This window comes from Acanthochromis polyacanthus, chromosome 2 (genome assembly GCF_021347895.1).
Source record: "Acanthochromis polyacanthus isolate Apoly-LR-REF ecotype Palm Island chromosome 2, KAUST_Apoly_ChrSc, whole genome shotgun sequence".
NCBI classification, from domain to species: Eukaryota; Metazoa; Chordata; class Actinopteri; family Pomacentridae; genus Acanthochromis; species Acanthochromis polyacanthus.
In genome coordinates, this window is record NC_067114.1 from 21,932,097 (window position 1) to 21,952,375 (window position 20,279).

At 39.2% G+C, this 20,279-nt stretch overlaps 1 protein-coding gene across 7 annotated transcripts in view; it reads left to right on the plus strand.

Annotated features, from left to right (window-relative positions):
* The window catches only part of chd9 (chromodomain helicase DNA binding protein 9), a 77,143-nt gene that overhangs the window by 33,757 nt on the left and 23,107 nt on the right, over positions 1-20,279 (plus strand). For all 7 annotated transcript variants that reach the window (XM_022195368.2, XM_022195452.2, XM_022195532.2 and 4 more), the window contains 9 exons: positions 9,430-9,535; positions 12,047-12,193; positions 12,879-12,947; positions 13,210-13,265; positions 14,031-14,148; positions 14,503-14,589; positions 14,866-15,003; positions 16,095-16,216; positions 18,107-18,350. In XM_022195368.2, the coding sequence (XP_022051060.2) occupies positions 9,430-9,535; positions 12,047-12,193; positions 12,879-12,947; positions 13,210-13,265; positions 14,031-14,148; positions 14,503-14,589; positions 14,866-15,003; positions 16,095-16,216; positions 18,107-18,350 (1,087 nt within the window). The remainder of the gene's footprint in view (positions 1-9,429; positions 9,536-12,046; positions 12,194-12,878; positions 12,948-13,209; positions 13,266-14,030; positions 14,149-14,502; positions 14,590-14,865; positions 15,004-16,094; positions 16,217-18,106; positions 18,351-20,279) is intronic.

The window sequence follows — 20,279 nt, forward strand, 5'->3', positions numbered from 1 at the left end:
TGCGTATATGTTGTTGGAATGTGTGTCTGTGCGGATGTAGTGAAGGATAGCCATGTATTGCTGTTGTGTTGAGAATGGTGTTCATTGAGACAGACTGCACACATGATGACAAGAAGCTTCTGGTGAGAGATTTATACCGGAGGAGTGTTCTGTTCACATGCATGCGCCGCCTAGGATCTCCCCATAAAATATTAATGCATCTCGGCTGCAGAGGTACTAACCTTCCACTAAAGTCATTACTTCAGCCTCTGCTCTGTAGAGGGTGTGTACTGGCCAGCGTTCAGAAAGCTTGAGGTTATGTGTGTATTTGGTGTTGAGTGTATGCTCATTCTTCCATTGCATCATCCCACTGTTCTTTAAGCAGGGAGTGGAGCCTGAGATAAGACTAATATCCTAATTGTCTGTGTACTTAACGGTCTGTTTCTCTGAAACCACTATGCTGTCATTACTATCTAGTTTTCTAGTAGAATCAATTCTATTTTTCCTAGTGTTGTCTGGATTACATAGCTGGTTTGCTCTATCCGTCAAGCAAATTAGGGGTCGTATCATCATATGGAAAATCTGCCTGATGAGAAACATAAATGAAAGCAGCTGATTAAAATATGGATGCACCAGCCGCTGTGACAGGTGGACATGATGCATATCCAAGAAGAATCCAGTTTAAAAAAATGTTCCCACATTTGTCTGTTTTCTTTATCCGTTTATCAGGGGTCTTTTACAAAACACAGCCACATCAAAATTTTCCTTTACCAAAGTTGAAACCAATGTTTTATGTAACCAAAGCAAAATGTGGCACATTAAAGTCTGCTATTATGGAAAGTAGTTCTATGAAATTTGGTTGATAACACTCTTTATCATTAAACTGACTTTAATCACTGTGACTCATCAAAGCTTAATTATAAACAATAAGCTCCAAAAGCATGAAAAATCAAAAACATCAACAAGCCCTTCTGCATTGCTGCTGGAGGGGGAAGTAGCCCTGGGGAAAAACTCGGCATCATCTGTTAAAAAAATACTGCAGGTGTTCGTCCTGCAGCTTCAAATGCTTATAGTGTGATGAAAATGTATCTGGTGTGAATCACACAGAAATCTTTCTTATGGAAGACATCATTTATTAAAGAATAAATGACATCACAGTTAATCACATATATACAAGTTAGAACGGAATGACAAATAGTTACAAGAGAAACACTCAGAGCGCAGTACTCTGCCAAGGCTGTTCATTCCCTAATTTGTGTATTCAGAAATCATGGCAACATAGAATCTGGCCATTTAATATAGATATACCGACAAACTAAATAAATAAATAAAATTGATGCAACCAGCTGACATAGTGTTCACTTGTTGTCATAGCTACAGTGACGCTGTTCCGCTATCTTGCAATGATACAGAAACCTTGAACAAATTTGTGGATCCATACTATACACTGCATCACTGCCAGAAATCTAATGAGGTGGTCCTGGTGTCATTTCTGACCTTCCATGAAAATTTCATCCAAATCTGTTAGTCTGTTTTTGAGTAATGTTGTTCACAGGCAAACAGATTCATAGAAAGACAAACGTATGTCGATCGTCACATAACTCTGCTGCGTTTCTTGTCGGAAATGTTGTTGGTAAATATACAAGCTCCAATAGTTATCATAATCTTTATTGCTAACTTACTGTTAGATAAGTCTAGTACCTCAAAATCATGATTTTAAAGTAATGTGAATCCTTTGCAAATAAGCATTACCAAACTATTAAATGAGAAGAAAAACAACAGAGTGGCTAACTAGGTAGTTTACAGATTTCCTCTGTCTTCTGTATGCCCTCACATATCGTGTGTTGTTTCCTCCTCTACTAGTGGGATACTGATGCCATTAACAGATTGCATTGAATAAAATTACTCAGGGTTTGGACATTGTTGATGAAATTTGGTATAATGTCAGTATGCAAATCAAGAAAAACTAACAGCAGCTTTGCCTTTAAGGATCTCATTGTGCATAAAAATATGGAAACTGAGTTTTATCAGAGACTGTTGGATTTAGATTTGGAAACTGTGTGAGATCAGTGCAAAACAACAACATTCAACAGCTAACATTTTAACTTGTCATAGTTGGTGCAGTACAAACTTAAAGCTCAAGATCAAAAAATTAGTTTTTCACCTCACAGTCTGTTTCAAAAAATATGTTTTCACTGAGAGATACTGGGCCTTGGGTATTGAAGGTGTAGTCAAGATGTCATCTTAGTTTTGGGGAGGGTGACGACTGGGCTTGCATTTCACTGTATAAATAAATTAGGATATAAAGTAGATGCAGCACATATAACTGAGTTTTGAGAAGAAGACATTTGTGTGAATACTAGTATTTCAGTTTTTTATCTTCTACAGGAGCCCGAACTTGACAAATGCAACTAAAACACTGGTAGGTTTTAGTTCCTACTGTTCCTACAGTGGATACAGACCTACCTGTATCTGCTTTATGCATTTCCATTTCCAATATTACTATATTAACCAACATATCCTACCTTTGGGAGAAGCAAGGGTTATTTTACAAGCTAGGCTTGACCGATCACAGGTCTCAACGGGCTGGAATTTGCTTTTCCAGGCAGCCTACCTGCTGAAAAATACCCTCATAATCATCGGATGAAAACACTGTGCCGCTCATTCCCTTTTTTTTTTTGTTTCTCCCTCCCCCTCCTCTTTACATTTTTTCCTAGTACAAATTTGGCTCTTCCAGCATGCTCAAAGCTGTGCATCCAATGTTTCCTGTGAGCAGGCATGTTCTAAATATGCTGATACTACAAAGCAGCATGGTAGCAGGGAAATATCAAACAAAATGGTGCTTGTGAGATCAATTACATGATAGAAAATGGAGGTTTAAGTCTAGTGTATATGCTGCTGCGTATAGCTGTTCATATTTCAGTGCTTGCCTGCTAGCCGTCTAATCTCTTTTCCCTCACTTTTTTCATTAGGAAAGGCTAAAGCTGTTTTTTAATTGTTTTCCTAGTTAATCCCTTGCAGTGTGCAAATGTCTACATGTTCACGTGTGCTGCCGTGTGATATATAAACATGTTTGTGGGTCTGTGCATGTCTTATTGCAAATGTGTTTGTAAGTGTCTGTGTTTTGTGCATGTGAGAGTAGTGCCCGTTTTTTAAATGTTTGCTGAATATAGCAGAAATCCCGTGTGGCCATGTGCTCTGTGCTGATACAGTATTTGTCTTTGAGAGGGGCCTTGATGGTGCTGTTACTACTGTTTCCAGTTGTGTTATGTGGCACTGAGATTATAGCCTTCCATTCATAAGAAGGGGGATTTCCTGACAAAGACCAGCACTACTGTGTCAATATGCCCCTCAGGACGAGAAATGCACACAAACACGTGCACGGCGCACGCTTAACAGCAATGCTGAGGATAACTCAGACACAATCCTAATGTCTGAGGTAGACCAACTATAGAACGATGAAGGTTTCTCTGACATGCTGAAGCACCACAGTGCAGCCTTGGTCTGCAAAGCACTCTCCAGTCTTGATTCTATTAAAATCAAACTCTCACACATACACTCCCAATGGCGGCATGCCAAGTAGGGCAGGACAATACTGGGGGGACAACGGATGGGGGTTATTTGGCACAATAGGAGGATGGGAGCCAAGAAATCCTTGAACAGAAACTAGCCTATTACTCTGAGGGAAAGGCTTGTGGTAGCCTATCATCGGGGATCACTCCGTAAAGTCAGATCAGGGGCAGCTGTAGTCTAATTAGAGATGCAAGATTATGTCTAGAGGATGGCCTCTTAAAGTCCTGATGGAGAGGCAAATAAATCATTTTCATCTCCATCAGTAAAAACATTAATGGCAGCCGGCCCCATCCAGGTGGCTGTATCTTAAAGTATTAAGATGAAACAAGGTGGAGAAGAGTGTGCAGTGCTAAAATTGAAAAATATAGGCTTCTTGTGGGTAAAAGCATTAGGTGGAGTCAACGAAAGATGTTCATTATGGTATCTGAAACTGTATGAACAAAATAAGATGCAACATTTCAGGGAAGGAATAAGTTTAAAGAATAGCTTAGAAAAATACCAGAAATGAAACATATTTTAAACATAAGTTTTTGAAAGAAATTTCAGTTATGGTATTAAAATCATTAAACATAAATCAAGTGCAGTGTAACTGCTGTGAACACACCAGCTTCCTTGTGTCTTCTACTTTTTAATAATAGAAAAGCCTCCTTTCATTTCTTTGCCTTAGATAAAGCAATTATCACAAAAGACAACTATAGTTAGCCTCAATCAGTCATAGAGGTGTCAAGATTTGGATCATGTAAGAACAACAGTAATTTCACAAGGGCTGCTATTTGGAGTCAAAATTTGTTATCCAAATAAGAGTCAACAAGATACCTAAAATATATATGTAAATGATACCTAATACTGTGTACTAGTAGTGTTGTCAGGTTCAAAATATCAGACCGCTCCACTCTTACTTGTGGGATACTAGTTATAGTTTTCTAATTAGGTCACAGGCGCAGACCTGGATTGTATTTGCACAAAATAGATCTTTTACACTTTTAGAATACAGAAGCACAACAGTTTTCTGCCTGGCTCTGTTGACAGATAATTCTGATGATATTTTTTTTCATTCTCTTGGTTTTAAAAGACATTGTATTGCAATTGTATTCCCTACCTCCCTCTCCTTCATTTATCCTAGCCTAGTTCTTAAAGCAGGTTTGCATAAAAGAAGAAAGTACATAGGAGGACTAAATTGAGCATACTTCACATCAGCGTGGTGTTTTTTCTTGTGAATTGTGTGAAGTAGAATATTGGGAGGCATACAACTTGTGCATATGTATCTTTCTTTCAAAGTATGTTACACTTGGGGACCTGGATGTGTTGTAGGTACGACATAATTCACCCAGAGCATGCTGTATTACTACTTAAACAATACTGATACATTCTGATGTATTCACTCCTACATGTCCCATGTGTCTCTGTGACTGGTTAGCATCTGTTACTAAATACATTGTGCAGGTTTCCTGCTTCTTTGTCATATTAGAAGAGATGACCATCAGACTCTGTCTTGCAGGGTTTAATATTCACTTTCCATATATGCAGTATTATGCAGTACATAAATTTTGCTTTCCAAACTGTCTTAGTATTCTTTTTAGCTTTTGCCTGACAAAATTTGCCTCTCAGCTTGGCCAGGCAGTTAACTACTTTATAGTACGTAGGTCAGTGGATATAATTTCTGTCATACTGTGGCATTTATACAGCCTGTGCAAAACTTCTTCACATCAGGGAGACTTGACTATGGACCCTGAAGAGCAAAACTGACTGCTTAACCTCTTTTTTTATCAGTGAGAGGTTGATTTAAAAGTCTGACTTTCCTCCCTATCATTAGAGTTAATGCAGTATATTTTAGCTTGGGGGAAGGCTATCCAGTCAAAGGAAGCATGTACATTAGCACCACTGTTAGTAAATGCTGGGTGGTCCTGTGTCTCAGCCACAGCAGGGTGGAACAGGCTGGAACCCTCACTCAGATGTGGTTTATGCTTTGTGCGTTTCTCTGTGTGTGTGTCCGGGTGAGTGAAATAAGAATGTATACTTTTAATTCAGTGTGGTATGTAATAGATGTCAGTACAAAGGTACCGCATCACTGTCAATATTCTGTCCGCACTGTCTGTCTCTGGCTCAATTGATGATTTTACAGCCCTCAAGTGTCTCGTTTCACAGTTCAAGTTTTCCCATATGGGAATCAGAGCGATGTTTTAGCTCTGTTATAGGCTGTTAGCAGCTGAGGTGCTGCTTGGTGATGTGACACTGCTATTCTGCAAGGTCCATATCACAGCCAGCTTTTATTTAGTCAATAGTGCTCTGTCCCATTCAGCTGCCTTAGTATATTTTTTTCCTTTCTTTTCCTATTTTTCTGGGCGTCACAGCTGGTTAATTTATCTTCTTACATTGTGTCACTGACTTGGCACATTGCCTAGCCATTCATAGTGTCAGTGGACATGTTCTGGTGTTGTTTTTCACAGGAAATGATGTCATCATGAACATTCCAGCCCACATTGCCAAATGCAGTCCCAAGGGCATGTTGCATGGCAACCATTAAGTGTCATTGTCAAGAGGATTTGTGAAATGTAATATCATCCATAGGGGGCAGGAACACCAGCAGAGGGGACAGCTCTTCCACATGGTGCTGCTGGACAAATGTGCTTATTTTTGCTCTCCGCAAATGTTATAATAGGTGCATGGATGGATGTTAATATGTTCTGGAGAGTCTTTAGTTCAAATAACCAAATCCAACTTTTTCGTTAGTTAGGCCTTGGGTGGGACATTAAATTATTTTTGACCAAATGTTGCTATGAATGTGAAGTTGAACGAGCTGATCAGGTCTGAAGACTGTCTTAACTATTTCAGAGATTTTATTTAAAAAATGGGTTTATTTCTGTTTGTATTTAACTGTAGAAATCAGGTAAAAAATGTAAAGATCTTCTGAGTCTCTTCTAGTGTGTGTGTGTGTGTGTGTGTGTGTGTGTGTGTGTGTGTGTGTGTGTGTGTGTGTGTGTGTGTGTGTGTGTGTGTGTGTGTGTGTGTGTGTGTGTGTGTGTGTGTGTGTGTGTGTGTGTGTGTGTGTGTGTGTGTTTTATCCACGTGATGTACCTTTGTCATTCAGCACATGGATTAGAGTTCACTGCTTCAGCTCCACTCACACAGACTAAGGAACTGTCAGTATTTACTTAACTGAATGGAAAGATTTCCAATACCCAAATCAAGTTGAAAAAAGATCTGACACTTCAAGTTAGACGAGAACTGGAGAATTTATTGTTCTTTTGTTAATGTATTGCACTGTAATACAATGCAGTCAGTGTTGTTTTGTTCCTCTATTTTACCTCTATATGGTAAGAAGATTTCTAAGATTGTGACGGGGAAAAAGAAATAAGTCCGTTTATGATGTATCTAAACAGAATTGATATATCTTGGAGGAGAAATGGTGACAAAACTGGAAATGGTGGATAAAAAATATCTTAAACCTTTAAATGGTCAAATTGCTCTCTTAACAAGTCAAGTCATTGTTTCTTACTAAACTTGCATATTGTTTAGCCAGTTGACTTTCTGTCTAGTGGATACCGAGTGTCTAAAGACATGATTTGCTGACAGTCTAACTGAAGGATTGGCGGTTAACGGGAGAAGGTATTAGCTAGTGTGGGAATCTTTGTTCAGCCTCTAATGTAATCTCATATGAACAAGCCCCACGGGGACATCCTCCCCACTAGAGACATACCTGCTCATGCACCATGTCTGAATAGGGCTGTGACTGCATGTGTGGCGCACAGAGGCTGTTTCTCTTCGTGGGAAGGAGGGGGTGGATTTGTTGTGTATGCAACATTGTTGGAGAGTGAGAAGGAAAAATGGCTTTGTTTGTTAGTACGACAACAATGTTTATATATATATATATATATATATATATATATATGTATGTGTGTGTGTCTATTTTTTTCTCTTTTTTTCCACCATTAATATCACACCAAGCTAGAGACTTGGCGCCGCTTGTGACTTGCAAGAGATAATACATGTGGAGAAGTGCAAGATAGGAAGTGTCTGCATAAGTGGTGAAAGAATATATGTGGAAAGGTCACAAAAATAATATGTGACAGTGTGTGGAAAAAATAAGAGAAAGTTAAAGCCTAAAGCACTAGCAAAACAGTAAAAGCTTGTGTCAGTTCATTGTGCAACCTGCTGATATTTGGGTTCCTGATATATAAACATTTTAGTAGTCTGTCTTGGTACTATAAATGTGTATCAGGCCGATGGTGAGAATTTTACCACTGACAAACTACCAAAGGTATTTTAGTGAGAAAAAACCCTGCAAAATATGTAGGAGCTTTAGCAAAGCACTGAATTCCTAATGGCATAAACAAATGCAGCGCCGTTTGTGAGCATTAAGATACATGTAAGCATTTGTGTAGTCACGATTCTGCAGTTTCTAACTTCAATGCAGTATCCTCCTGTGTGTGTTGCCTCTTTTGAACAGAGGAAGAACATGTAGCTGGTATCAATGTGTTTAGTCTGTGGAAAATGAGTACTGAAACGGTTTCATATTAAAATATTCAGAATCGATATACATTGAAAGTTAGACATTTTTGACAACTCTTGCAAGCATTCCCTATAATCCTTTCACTGCTGTAGTTGTATGCATGTCAGGGTTTAAAACTGCATGCTGACAGCTGTACAGAGAGATATTCTTACCAGATATAAGGCTTCAGTTGCCTCTATTTATGATGGACTGGAGTCTAGCTGAAGTAGATCTGTGAACATGACCGAGGATTCCCTTGCAAAGACAATTTTTTTCCCCCCAAGAAAGAGGTTATAGGTACTCTGCAAAGAAGTTCTATCCAGCGGCAAAAGAAACTTGCAGGCACCAAAATAAGAAGAAATAGTTTTTAACTATTCGTGTTAATTGGAGTTTAATTTCCTCAAGCAGAAGAGACATTTTTGTTAATCATAAAGTATGAAATGGCAGGAAAATACAGTAATCTCTGTTAAATATACAAACCGGGACTCATTCCTTTACTGTATGCAGAGTGTTCATGCTCAGTATCATGTGTAGTCAACCCCCAAAAGCCTATTCTGAGCAAGAAAAAAATCCATGACTACTCTATCTTAATGTGTACAGATGGAAATCTTCAGGGACTTATGCACGTGCAGTCTGCAGTCAAATGATCAAATGGTTTTGGATGCCTATCTAGCCTTCTCTTAGAATCCATCAGACAGCCTTTCACCCAAACAGTTCCTTATCCACCTACTTAGAAGCAGTTAACATGCCTGAATGTAGATTGAGAGCAAAATAACTTTTTTCTGGAATGAATGCCAGTTCTCTTTGCCTTAAGGTTTTTGCTGTGAAGAGCTGCTGCAAAGAATTCGGTTTTCACCAAGAGATCTCAGATGCTCTTAATATGAGGCTTTGGCAGTTTGAGTTAGACAAATTAAACGTTTCTCCAAATTCACTGTCATTTTAGCACATAATCCCTCTTTCTGGTTCTATGCCGCACATGATTTGTGCATGCTTTTGCATGCAATTTGTGCATGCAATTGTGTGAAAATTGTGTGATACTGACACAGTAAACGCATTTCTCCCCCAAGTATTTTGTAGGGCGTCGCACAATTGCCTGAGTTCTTGGTTATTTGAGATGGACTCTGATGCTATTTTTGACATTCATAAACACCAGAGTTGAAGATGCCTAGGTTCTGAAAATATGTGTAAAATCACGTTATTGTTTTCAAATCAAATGTTTAAGGACTGGAGATGATGACCGGTTGCCTCTGGGCTGTATCTTCAAGGCATTTGTCAACCCAGAATATGTCTATAAACAGTGGCGTGGTAAACATTATACACTTGGAGCAGGTTTTTATTACTCTGGCCTTCATTTCATTGTATTCATGGTGTGTCTTTCTCTCCCTCAGGAAAATTGTCATCAAGATTGGAAAGAAGAAAAAGCGAAAGCCAGACTCTTCAGAGGAGTCAGATGATGACCCTCCTCCTCGACACACTCCTAAAGATGACGACTCTGTAAGTTTCAGCATTTACACACACTCACAAATGAACACATAAAGACATATACACACACCGTGCAAGTCCACTATTAGTGTACCTAGAGCTTTAATGCTTTGGAGCACATGTGGTGTATTTCATCACGCTATGTCAAATTAAGATATAAACCCTAAACTGTGAGAAAACTGTTGAGTTTTAGGTGGAAATTAATCTACTTTTCACTGTGCTTTAATTCCTCACTTTATTCAGACGTGATGTTACGTTACTGCCTGTAGTGTCACCGCTGCAGTGAGAAAACAAAGGCAAAGGCTGGCTCTTTGTCTGTTAACATTCTGATAGAAGTGAGCGAGTGAAGTGGTGTCCTCGACCTGACTGTTCACACTGCTGCCGAGCATAGAGGAAAGCTTTGCAGCTTTAGTTTGAGCCTGGAAGGATTGACTGTGGTTCATGTGGAGGTCATTCAGTGGGTGGCTATCTCAAGTACACATTCTTATCTGTGTTGATGATGGAGAAAACTGACAGCGGAGAGAAATTATCTAGGTCAAAACATCAAGAATAGCACTTCTGCATGCACACAGATGCCTAAATTTAACACTAATGGCAAGTTGCATTGTGTTCAACATTATTCAAAATTGTTAATGTGAAAGGAAGTGTAGAAACAGCTGCCAGTGAAATTGAAGTGTCTCCTTGTTTTTTTTTTCAAAGTCAGAGTAATTAGAGCTACATTCTGGTGGAAAATTAAATACTGCTCTCTTGAATTTGAGATTATTTAAGGTTGAAAAGGACAGGCGATGAGTATCAGTTACATCTTAATTAAACCTGTTGAGTAGTCCCACATTATTGTCCAAATATTTATAGACTACCTTGTTTTACCTTACCTATAGGTGCACTGATCACACTTTTTGTTATTAAAAGAATTAGCTGAAATTTGCGAGTGAAATAAATATTTCTTTTATGAAAAATCTGTACTTTTTTATGATCTCATCTTAAAATGTTTAAAGATGTTCTAAGAGAATTTATGAAGCGCTCAGCTGCGTAATTTATCATGAAAGGTGGGATTACTTCAATGTAGATAATCAGGTAGAACTAATTCTGTAGAGCGCAATATAAAGTTAGACTGGACACATGCTGCCATAAAGTCAAAACCAAGCAAAAAGCTTGCATTCATAGTTTACATGGGTAATTGCTGTCTAGTATTTATTATGACCATATCACAGCAATATTGCGTCTTTTTTTTTGTAATCTGAGTAATTGTGATAATAGTAGTGATGACATCTGAAGTCAGCTGTTACAACACAATTCTGAGTTGTGTTCTTCTTTACTCGCTGCTGAGTCCTGTCAGATTTTTGACAAGTGACATGTCTGAATGAGTAGGGCTGACAAAGGACTTCGTCTCCTCTTACGCCCCACCACCTCTTCCTCGTCTTTTTGAGTCCTATCCGGACTACATCCTATGATATAATTACACTCGTTAAATGGCGCCCCTGGCCTTAATTAAAAAAGTCTGTTGATGACTCATTTAGGATGATCGTGTGGCAGAAGTCGAGGTAACGCGGCCGACAGAACAGAAGCGTGGTCTCCTCAGGGGTTCAGCCCTGTTGTCGTGGCATGTGGCAGGTTTGACTCTCCAGCTTCTGGTCAGCTTGGCTTTGTGGATGTGAGGGTATATCTCCACAGGGATATTATGCTGCACACCTAATTAACTTTGGCTCAATGGCATTTATTCCTAATTAACTACATATTATCATTAGGAGGGGTTCATGTATTGATGCAGGATACAGCAGCCCACGCATGTGATAATTATAAAGGCTTGACAGGAAGGAATAGAAAGAAGCTGGGTTTTAAAGCGCTCTCGTTTCTGATTTGTCTCATTTGCAGTATGTATGGTGTTTTTTTCTGGATTTCCTGCTTGATTAATGGAAATTTAACAGGGTCATTCATGGGTTATGTTTGGTCATTCATGGGTTATGTTGGGTCATGACCTGTTGAAAGGGAGAACCCATATTATCATTTTCAGTATGGAAATCTGTGACTGTTGATGTTGAATGCTTTTACCATTCATGTTTTTCACACATTGACAATTATAACTCATGAGTTGCTGTGATATTGAGAACGAAATTGCTCCAAATCTGACAGATTATCTCAATGCTACTTTCTAAAAATAATTTGAGCTGTGCATTATATTGAAGCTCTAGATGTTATACAAAATGTCAGGGGGATAGCCAGGAATTTACACAAGAGCAATTTTGACCACCTACTTAACCACAGTGTCTACCTGTTGCTGTTGTTACTTTGATTTACATTAAGTTCAAATTCAATGTAAATAATCTTGACAAAACAACTCAGAGCCTTGACAATAAAGCAGTCTAAATTAAAAAAAGTATTATTCTTTGACAACCACTGAGGGAAGGTAACCCAACTTACATCCTGAACTCATTTTTTTTTTTTGATGTTTTGAATTTGATTTATGAAGCACTCAAGATTGATTTTCTTTTTTGTGTGTAAATGTCCCTGTCTTTCTTTTTCTAGAAGAGGCGGTCTAATCGCCAGGTGAAGAGAAAGAAGTATGCTGAAGAGCTGGAGGCCAGGCTGTCCGATGAGGAAGTCAAGGTTATTGTCAAAGCCAAGAAATCCAACACTGCAGCATCCAAGGAACCTGCTGTTCAACTGTTTGTTGTAAGTAGCTCTGTCTATAGTGTCTTTTTGCTAAGAGGTTGAATTTAAATTCCTTTATTTCCAAAATTGAGGACAATATTGTTCCTGAGTGCAGAATGTAGGAGAAATTGATTTAACTGCTGACAAAGCTTGCAACTCTTTAAAGTATTGTTAACTTACAAAGATAAAGGATTGTTTGTGGCATGGATATTGTTGAAGAAGCCTCACTCACAAATTGAAGAACATGAACACTTCATTCTGTAGAAGAACAACAGGACTACAGCCTCTGAAGTGCAGAACAGCCTGTTCTTTTCACCATCATGCTGTGACGTACAAACCAGGACCCCTGCAGTAAGCCTGCACAAAGAGGAAAGACACATATTCAGTGGGCATTTTTAATGATTTACATGCAATAGCAGAGAAATTAGGAAGGGAGTATTGTGGAGACAACTCTGCTCAAAAACATCTTTCTCCAAGTACTGTATATTGTGGAAGAGTTCCACCCCACTTCCCATTGTCTAAATCTGTCACATGTCAGTTTTATTTATGTTATCACACATTCGCCTGAGGGATTTGCGATTCGCACAGGATGTGACAGACTCTTGTGTGTGGCTTTTGTGTTATGAAGACGTTTATGCAGCTTCATGCTGGGGGGAATCAGTAGTAGCTGTTGACATTAAATGTTTCATGTCCACTGCATTTGTAGGAGAATCCCACTGAGGAGGATGCTGCTGTTGTTGACAAAATCATGTCTTCTCGTATCACTAAGAAGGAGGTAATTAATTACCACTGTCATTTTTTGCTAGTTTTCAGTGATTCTAAGAGGCAAATTGTTGCTCCCGTTTTATTAAAAGCTGATAATTTCATTGCTTGATAGTAGGATTTTTTTTTTAATTAACACTGTCTGGCAGGTTCTGAGCATTTTAAACTTGATATTTTAATCTTTGTGCTATTTTTTATTTATTGTAGGGCTATGAAAAAATGAAGTCTTTGCTCCTAATTGTTATATTTTTCTGTCACTTTAAACCTCTTTGTAGGTTTCGCCAGGAGTGGTGGTCGAAGTGGAGGAGTTTTTTGTGAAATACAAAAACTAGTAAGTTTTTTATTCAGTTGTACCTTCTGGGTAGTTAGTGATATTTTCTTAAGAACTTTGTAAAAATAAACGCTGCCTGTAGTCATTCCAATAAGTGTGTGATCTGTTTGTAGACACTGTTCCAGACACTGCTGTTGCACTAATCTTCCTAAATTATAACAATTTTTTTAAAACTAAAATTAGGCCAAAACAGAAAGCAGATGTCCTGAAGGCTTTGTAAAACGATGCTGAATAAGGACTTGTGCAATCACAAGCTTGTATGCCTGTGATTGCAAAAGCATACAAGCATCACAGACATCCTTGGACGGCTTTCAGTGTTGGTGTGTGTGTGTGTTTTCATGAAATTTCACAACAATTAATTTTCCGATGTGAACTCAGGAATATTAATAAAACTTCCAGCTCATTCACACAGCAAAGTGTCAGTATGAAAGTTTTTGGAATTTAGGATTTATGAGCCATACTCAGCTTCTCAGAGAAAATCATTTCTTTCCACATGACAGATAATCTGTCATCAGCCAGATCATATTCTTACTTCTTAGCCAAATGCTGAAAAGGATAAAAATATGAATGTCACACTCGAAATTTTCTAAAACAAATATGACTGAGGAGATCAGTTCAGACAGCTTCCAGTGAAAGACTCCGTGACCACATCTGCAATCTGTGATCACACCTGCTGGCCACAGCAAATGCCCCAGATGCTGTTTGGAAGGTGTTTTTCAGGGTTCCTCACCCTAGTCTGTTTGTGTGTGTGTGTGCGGTCATCAGCTCCTATCTACACTGTGAGTGGGCCACAGAGCAACAGCTGGAGAAGGACAAGAGGATTCAGCAGAAGATCAAACGCTTCAAGATGAAACAAGCACAGAGGGCACTCTTCTTTGCAGATGTAAGGCTGTATGACTGTGTTTTGTGTCTGTGGACATGCTTAATACTGTCTGTGGATAACATTGTTTGGGCATTGCTATGAGCAGGTGTGTGTTTGCATAATTAGATGATTTTTAGCACACATGTGCTAAGTGTACACATATTTATCTATTGTGTGTGGATGTTCAATGCACTTTTTACGTTTGGTTTGTGTGGGCAGGCACATCTGTGTGCATATATTTGAATGTCTTTGCTCAATCAGTTGATACAGTAGTGATTTTTAGCTCAGATTCCAGATGGTGAGTGGGCACTTGGGTTTATTCTCTCCGTTTCGATCTCTCCCGTTCCCTTTTGTCTTTCTTCCTGTCTCTCTCAGATGGAAGAGGATCCATTTAACCCTGACTATGTAGAGGTAGACAGAGTGCTGGAGGTGTCGTATTGTGAGGACAAAGACACTGGAGAGGTAAAGGGAATCCTCTTTCATTTGTTATTCACATACATGAGTAGTGTGTGTGCGTATTTGTGTCAGCATTGCTGAACATGTTTTACTCTTTTTTTTTTCTCATTTTTGTGGTTGTGCTCCTTTCAGTATATTCTCCACTGTAGCGATGTCTTTGTATCTTAGAAATGCCCAAGGCCATCCTAATGGGCTGCCTCGCAGCCTTTGTTAATATTATAAAAGCAAAGCTTGGCCTCGCTCTAGTCTTTTCCAGTGCTGATTCTTCTCTGCCTGCTGCAGGAAGTGGTATACTACCTGGTGAAGTGGTGCTCTCTGCCTTATGAGGACAGCACCTGGGAGCTGAAGGACGACGTAGATCAGAGCAAGATTGAGGAGTTTGAGCAGCTGCAGGCAGCCAAGCCAGACTCACGCAGGATGGTAAGCCATGCCTACCAGCATTCCTCAGTCATCACTGTATTTTTTATTTTTCTATCACTCTCATGCTGTATATATGTGTTTTCTTTGGTTGCTTGTATTTTGAAGTGCTAATAAGGGTATTCCCCTGTTTTCAGAAATGTAGTGGAATCTTTGGTAAATAAGTGTTTACACAGCGTGTGCAAACATGTACTGTATGGTGAATTTAATTGGCATCATCAGCCAAACATTAAACTCATCTAGGAAAGACCTCATTCACACAGTAAAGAGAAGAAACTTGAAAGACAAACACCTGCTGTCACTCACTGCAACATCAGTGAACGATGCTTATACTGAAAAGGTAAAAATAATACTGTTTTTATCCGAGGATTTTTCCAAATAAAGACTCAGAAGATCTAGAGAACAGAATCTAAAAGGTAAAATTTAGGAAGGAAGAAATAAACTGGTATCAAAGAAAGAACAGTGTTTTTCAGCATAACTTACGGGTCCTCATGCAGGGAACTGCAAGTATTATTGTCTTTATAGTGTATTGTAGTAATCAGACTACACATGATCAGTTGTGTTTGTTGTACTGCTAAGACTTGCTAAAAATGTTTTCTTTCCTTCTTATCATTTTCACTTCTTTGTTCAGTTCAATAGTTTACATTTGGGTCAATCTTTACAGCACCTGTTTCCCAATAAAGAACCAAATGCATTTAAATGCTCACCGCCATTCGCCTAGTGCTGTATATGACAGGAATGGTTCCACACAAGTTTTAGACCAATTTCCAAAATATCACATGCAACATTACATGGTTGTCATGCTATCCTGTGGCTCTGCTGGTGTGACAAGGTTCGACTGGACGTTGGTTTCAGTGCCTTTGCTCTGCTTTTAATCACGCCTATTTCTTTGGAGTCTTCTAAGCTCCACTCCATGTATCTCCACTCTGCACTTCTTTGTCTTTTGTACCTTTAAAACAATTTTTACTCTTTTATCTCTATTACTTTTCTATACATTATATTTACATTCTGTAGGAATCTGTTCATTCAAAATACAAGTGTAGAGTTAATTTCACATCTGACATCTAAACTTACCCCTTCATTTTGTCATCTAGGACCGGCCCCCAGCTAATCTGTGGAAGAAGAGGGAGCAGTCGAGGGAATACAGGAATGGCAACAGCCTCAGGGACTACCAGCTAGAGGGGGTCAACTGGCTCCTCTTCAACTGGTATAACAGGTCAGTTTTACCTGCTGTCTATGCAGACCTGTACAGACCTGAAGCTCACTCGTACTAAGAATAACCCCAAATCCTTGTGTACTGCTGCAGTGAATTTGTCGTTGTGATATCTGCAACCCTGATCTTGACCAGGGCATGCAGGTGTGACACCACAGCGGTGATAAGAAGTGACGTGATCTTCTAGTCTTCTATACTGTGAAAAAAATGCACAAGTTGTTTGATAACTGTTAGCAAGTAAGTAATGTAAGTGACACCCTTGGAAGATAAATCTGGAGCTCAATATTAGACCTCCTGCTGAATATCTCCAGTTGCAAGTAACTTCAAAAACATCTTAATCTTAAGAGAGAAGCGCACACATTACACAATATGTACAGCTCTGGGTAGCTATACTGCAGGGTATTGACAGTCTGATGTCTTGCCTCTTCAGATAGCCTGGTCTCCAAATTTGATGCTGATGTTCTGTAAACATAGATTAGCTATTCATGATTGAGCAGGTTAGGCAAAACGTCAAACTTGTATTGTAAAACTGATAAAATTACACTGCTTTTCAAATCAAATATAATCTAATTACAGCTGAAATCAATGCAAAACTAATCTAAAATAAATAAGTTAATGTACACTCAGTTGCCTGTTTACTAGTATGCCAAGCTAAAACTGAATGGGAAAAAGAATCGCTGAGTGAAACACAGCAAGCCTCCAATACATCCTAACTTCATCAAGGTTATAGTATTCAGTTTTGCTTGTTTTGCAGACATGTTATTTCTGCTGTATGGTCATTTAGAAGGATGTAGATTGTGGTTCTGTTGAACTGTTTTGCTTGATAAAGAAATAGGTGTTTCTGTTATTTTGTCGGCCCCGTTTCTATCAGTATCGATAGCCTAAAGAACGGAAATATCTCTCAGTGCAGAATACTACAGTATATTTATTGATTGATTGCACATAGACATTTTGTATTTCAAGAAAAGTCTTCTTTGTGTATTAGGACTGCAGATAATGAATATTGAATGACTTTTCCTGTTTTGTATCCTGTGTGTGGACCACGCTGCGATTTGGCTGTATTCACATTATTTGGTGAGGCCTGTGTGGAGAGTCAAATTTCCTGTCAAGGTGCACACTGCTGCAACAACAATTGCTTTTCTTCGCCCACGATCACAAAAGAAGCGCTGCGCTGTACATCTGGAGTACACGGTGTCAGTGCGCTTGCATTAACCCTGGGAATTGGTTTTGTTATGTGTGAGCATGCGAGAGTTTGTGTATGCCTACGCACAGAGATTCATCAAAAGTAGAGAGCTGCTTAAGAGGCCAGTGGGAATATCTGCACGTTGCAATTAGCATCAAGACATAATACCCCCACCCACTGGACAGCTGAATAAATGGTTTGCCGGAGTACACCACGCAGCAGAGGCAGTTGTATTTGCTGTTATGTTGTATCTCATATCTTTAGTCTGTTATTACTGCTGATGATGTCGTTTTTTTCCTCTGTTGTTTGCTGTTTATTCTTTTATTATCATGGGAGTGTTGCATTTTCCTTGTGTCACTCCCTTTCCTTTTCTCCTGTTGGGCCTCCTTACTTTCTGTTTTTTTTTTAATCAACCAGTTTAAGAACACATGCAACAAAAAATCCTGCTATGAATGCACAGCACTTTGTCTTAGTGATATGAAGGCATAATGCCTGAGATGGCAGCCTAGTTAGATTGTAAACACCCTCACCTCCACACATCCACTTATGCTGTACACACCAGAGATAAAATATTTAGTTTTACACAGGCGCTCACAATATGCAAGCGGTTCATCAACTTTCTTAAACCATTTCTTCTTTTCTCTTTTTATTCTGTCACAACAGTGTCCACACCTTTTCTCTTCTAACCTTTGTTACCTTCCACTCGTCAGACGTAACTGCATCCTGGCCGATGAGATGGGACTGGGAAAGACCATTCAGTCCATCACATTCCTAGAAGAGATCTATCGCGTAGGCATCAAGGGCCCCTTTCTCATCATTGCTCCACTGTCCACCATCGCCAACTGGGAGCGCGAGTTTCGCACTTGGACCCACCTCAATGTCATCGTCTACCATGGAAGCATGATCAGCAGGCAGATGCTCCAGCAGTATGAGATGTATTTCAGGGATGCACAGGTAAATGGGGGCTGAGCTATCTTTGTGCATGGAACGCTTATAGGGAAGGGGATAAGTAGAGTCAAGCTAAGCTGAAGAAATATTCCATATTAATCAATTTAGGAAATGTATTAAATGAGACACCTCCCAATACAACAGAGTGTACATTTGTGTGAGCTGGATGTTAAGAGTGTTTAGTGGATTTAATACTTGGGTTTTCTATCAGTACAGCTAGACTCCACTATACACTATAGTCCACACCATTGTCAGTGTTTTCCTGTAAAAGCAAAAAAGCAAACGTCTGCAGAAATCTGTGCCCGTTTGTAGCCTGTGAAATTGTTATTCCATCAAGTAATCTCTATAATGAAAGGCTTACTATTACTTTCAAGTAAGAGTACAAGGGTAACAAGATTGACAGCTTTGCAAATGGCCCCAGTGAATGCACTTTCATTATAGGTTATACATTTCTTGTCAAATGCAAAAAAGCTTTAACAAATAATAGATTATTTTAGGTTCTTTAGGTGTGGTGTGTGGCAGTGCAGCTATCAGTGTTGTATGTTCTAAGAAAGAGCTCAGCATTCCCCCTAGTGGTGTTTCTGTGTTTTGTCACCACAGTGGCTGTTTATTCCTGAGAAAAAGCCTTGAGGAGCTGGGCAAGAGTCAGATGTATACTCACAAGAGGGCATCCAGCTTGTGTCACTTTTCTAACACAAACAAAATGATGGTGATTGAGAGGCCTTTTAGTTATTTCTGACATACCTAATCTTTCCTTTTTAAGGACAGGCAAGTGGTAAGAAATACTGCTGTGCTTACCTTTAGAGTGGAAAGCAGTGATTCACTTCTATTAAAATAATCACAGTGCTTTTTAGAAAACAGCAGCACTGTCAGCAACATGAAATCCAGTGAGTAATGTAATGATATGTTTCAAATACGACGCCTGCTTTCAACAATGGGAGTCAAATATTGAAAAGCCACGCAGTTCGTGATCACCACGTGTAACACAAAGCCCAGATACACTTTACGGTTCTGTACTACTGCAGTAAACTCACTGAACACAATGTTTGAGAAGAAAAAAACTCACCTCTGTAGAGAGATAGAAACAGGCAGTTTAGCACAAGTTGTCTGTAAAGAAAAACGTCTTTATTAAGGCTGTGCGTGTAACAATCTTTAGAAAATGTTTACTGTTTGTGACTATTGATTAACTTTTTCAATTGTGTCAAATATAATATCAGCAAATGTTTCTTAAAAATCTGTATTTGTATATATATATAAGTTAGTGCTAAAGAGTTCAGATCTTGTTTCAAACATTTCAAAAAGAATTGTAGAATATTAAAATCAAATGTAATTGTTTATGTAGTGTGCTCACTGTGTTGGAAGTGAAAATGTTTAAATGAATAACCAACTTAAAATACTATGTCCCCATATAATGTGAATCAAACAGGGGCCCGTGTCTGACAATAAGTAGGTTGTGAGGTAGTTAGTGAGCCTTGGGCAGAGGCTTTCTGTGGCTGGCGGGCCATGTGATGTGTCACAGCAGGCAGTTAGGAGCTCTTAGTATTCAGAAGAACCGTAGGAGGTATTAAGGCGAGTGCGAGCAGAACAGAGTGGAGCCGCCACCAGGCTGTCTCCCAGGCAGCCTGTGATGTCATAGCAGCCCCCAAGGGGAGCTCTCTGTCAACGCTGCTCAGGCATATCAGAGAGAGTGGCTCCTCTACAGCAGTCTGCTGGCTGGCTGGCTGGCTGTGGGAGGGGGTTACTGGATAACTGAGTATCCCTCGAGGACTGTTGTCAAGGCAATGGATACAAATGGAGAGGCGGGGTAAAGCAAAGCCTCCCCAGACAGACAAACAAGAAAACAAATAAACAAACAGCGTAAAGACTCACTAGCGGGTGCTCGTGTACTGGTAATACTGTAGATAGCTCCCTAACCAAGAGGTGTGTTTTCAGGTT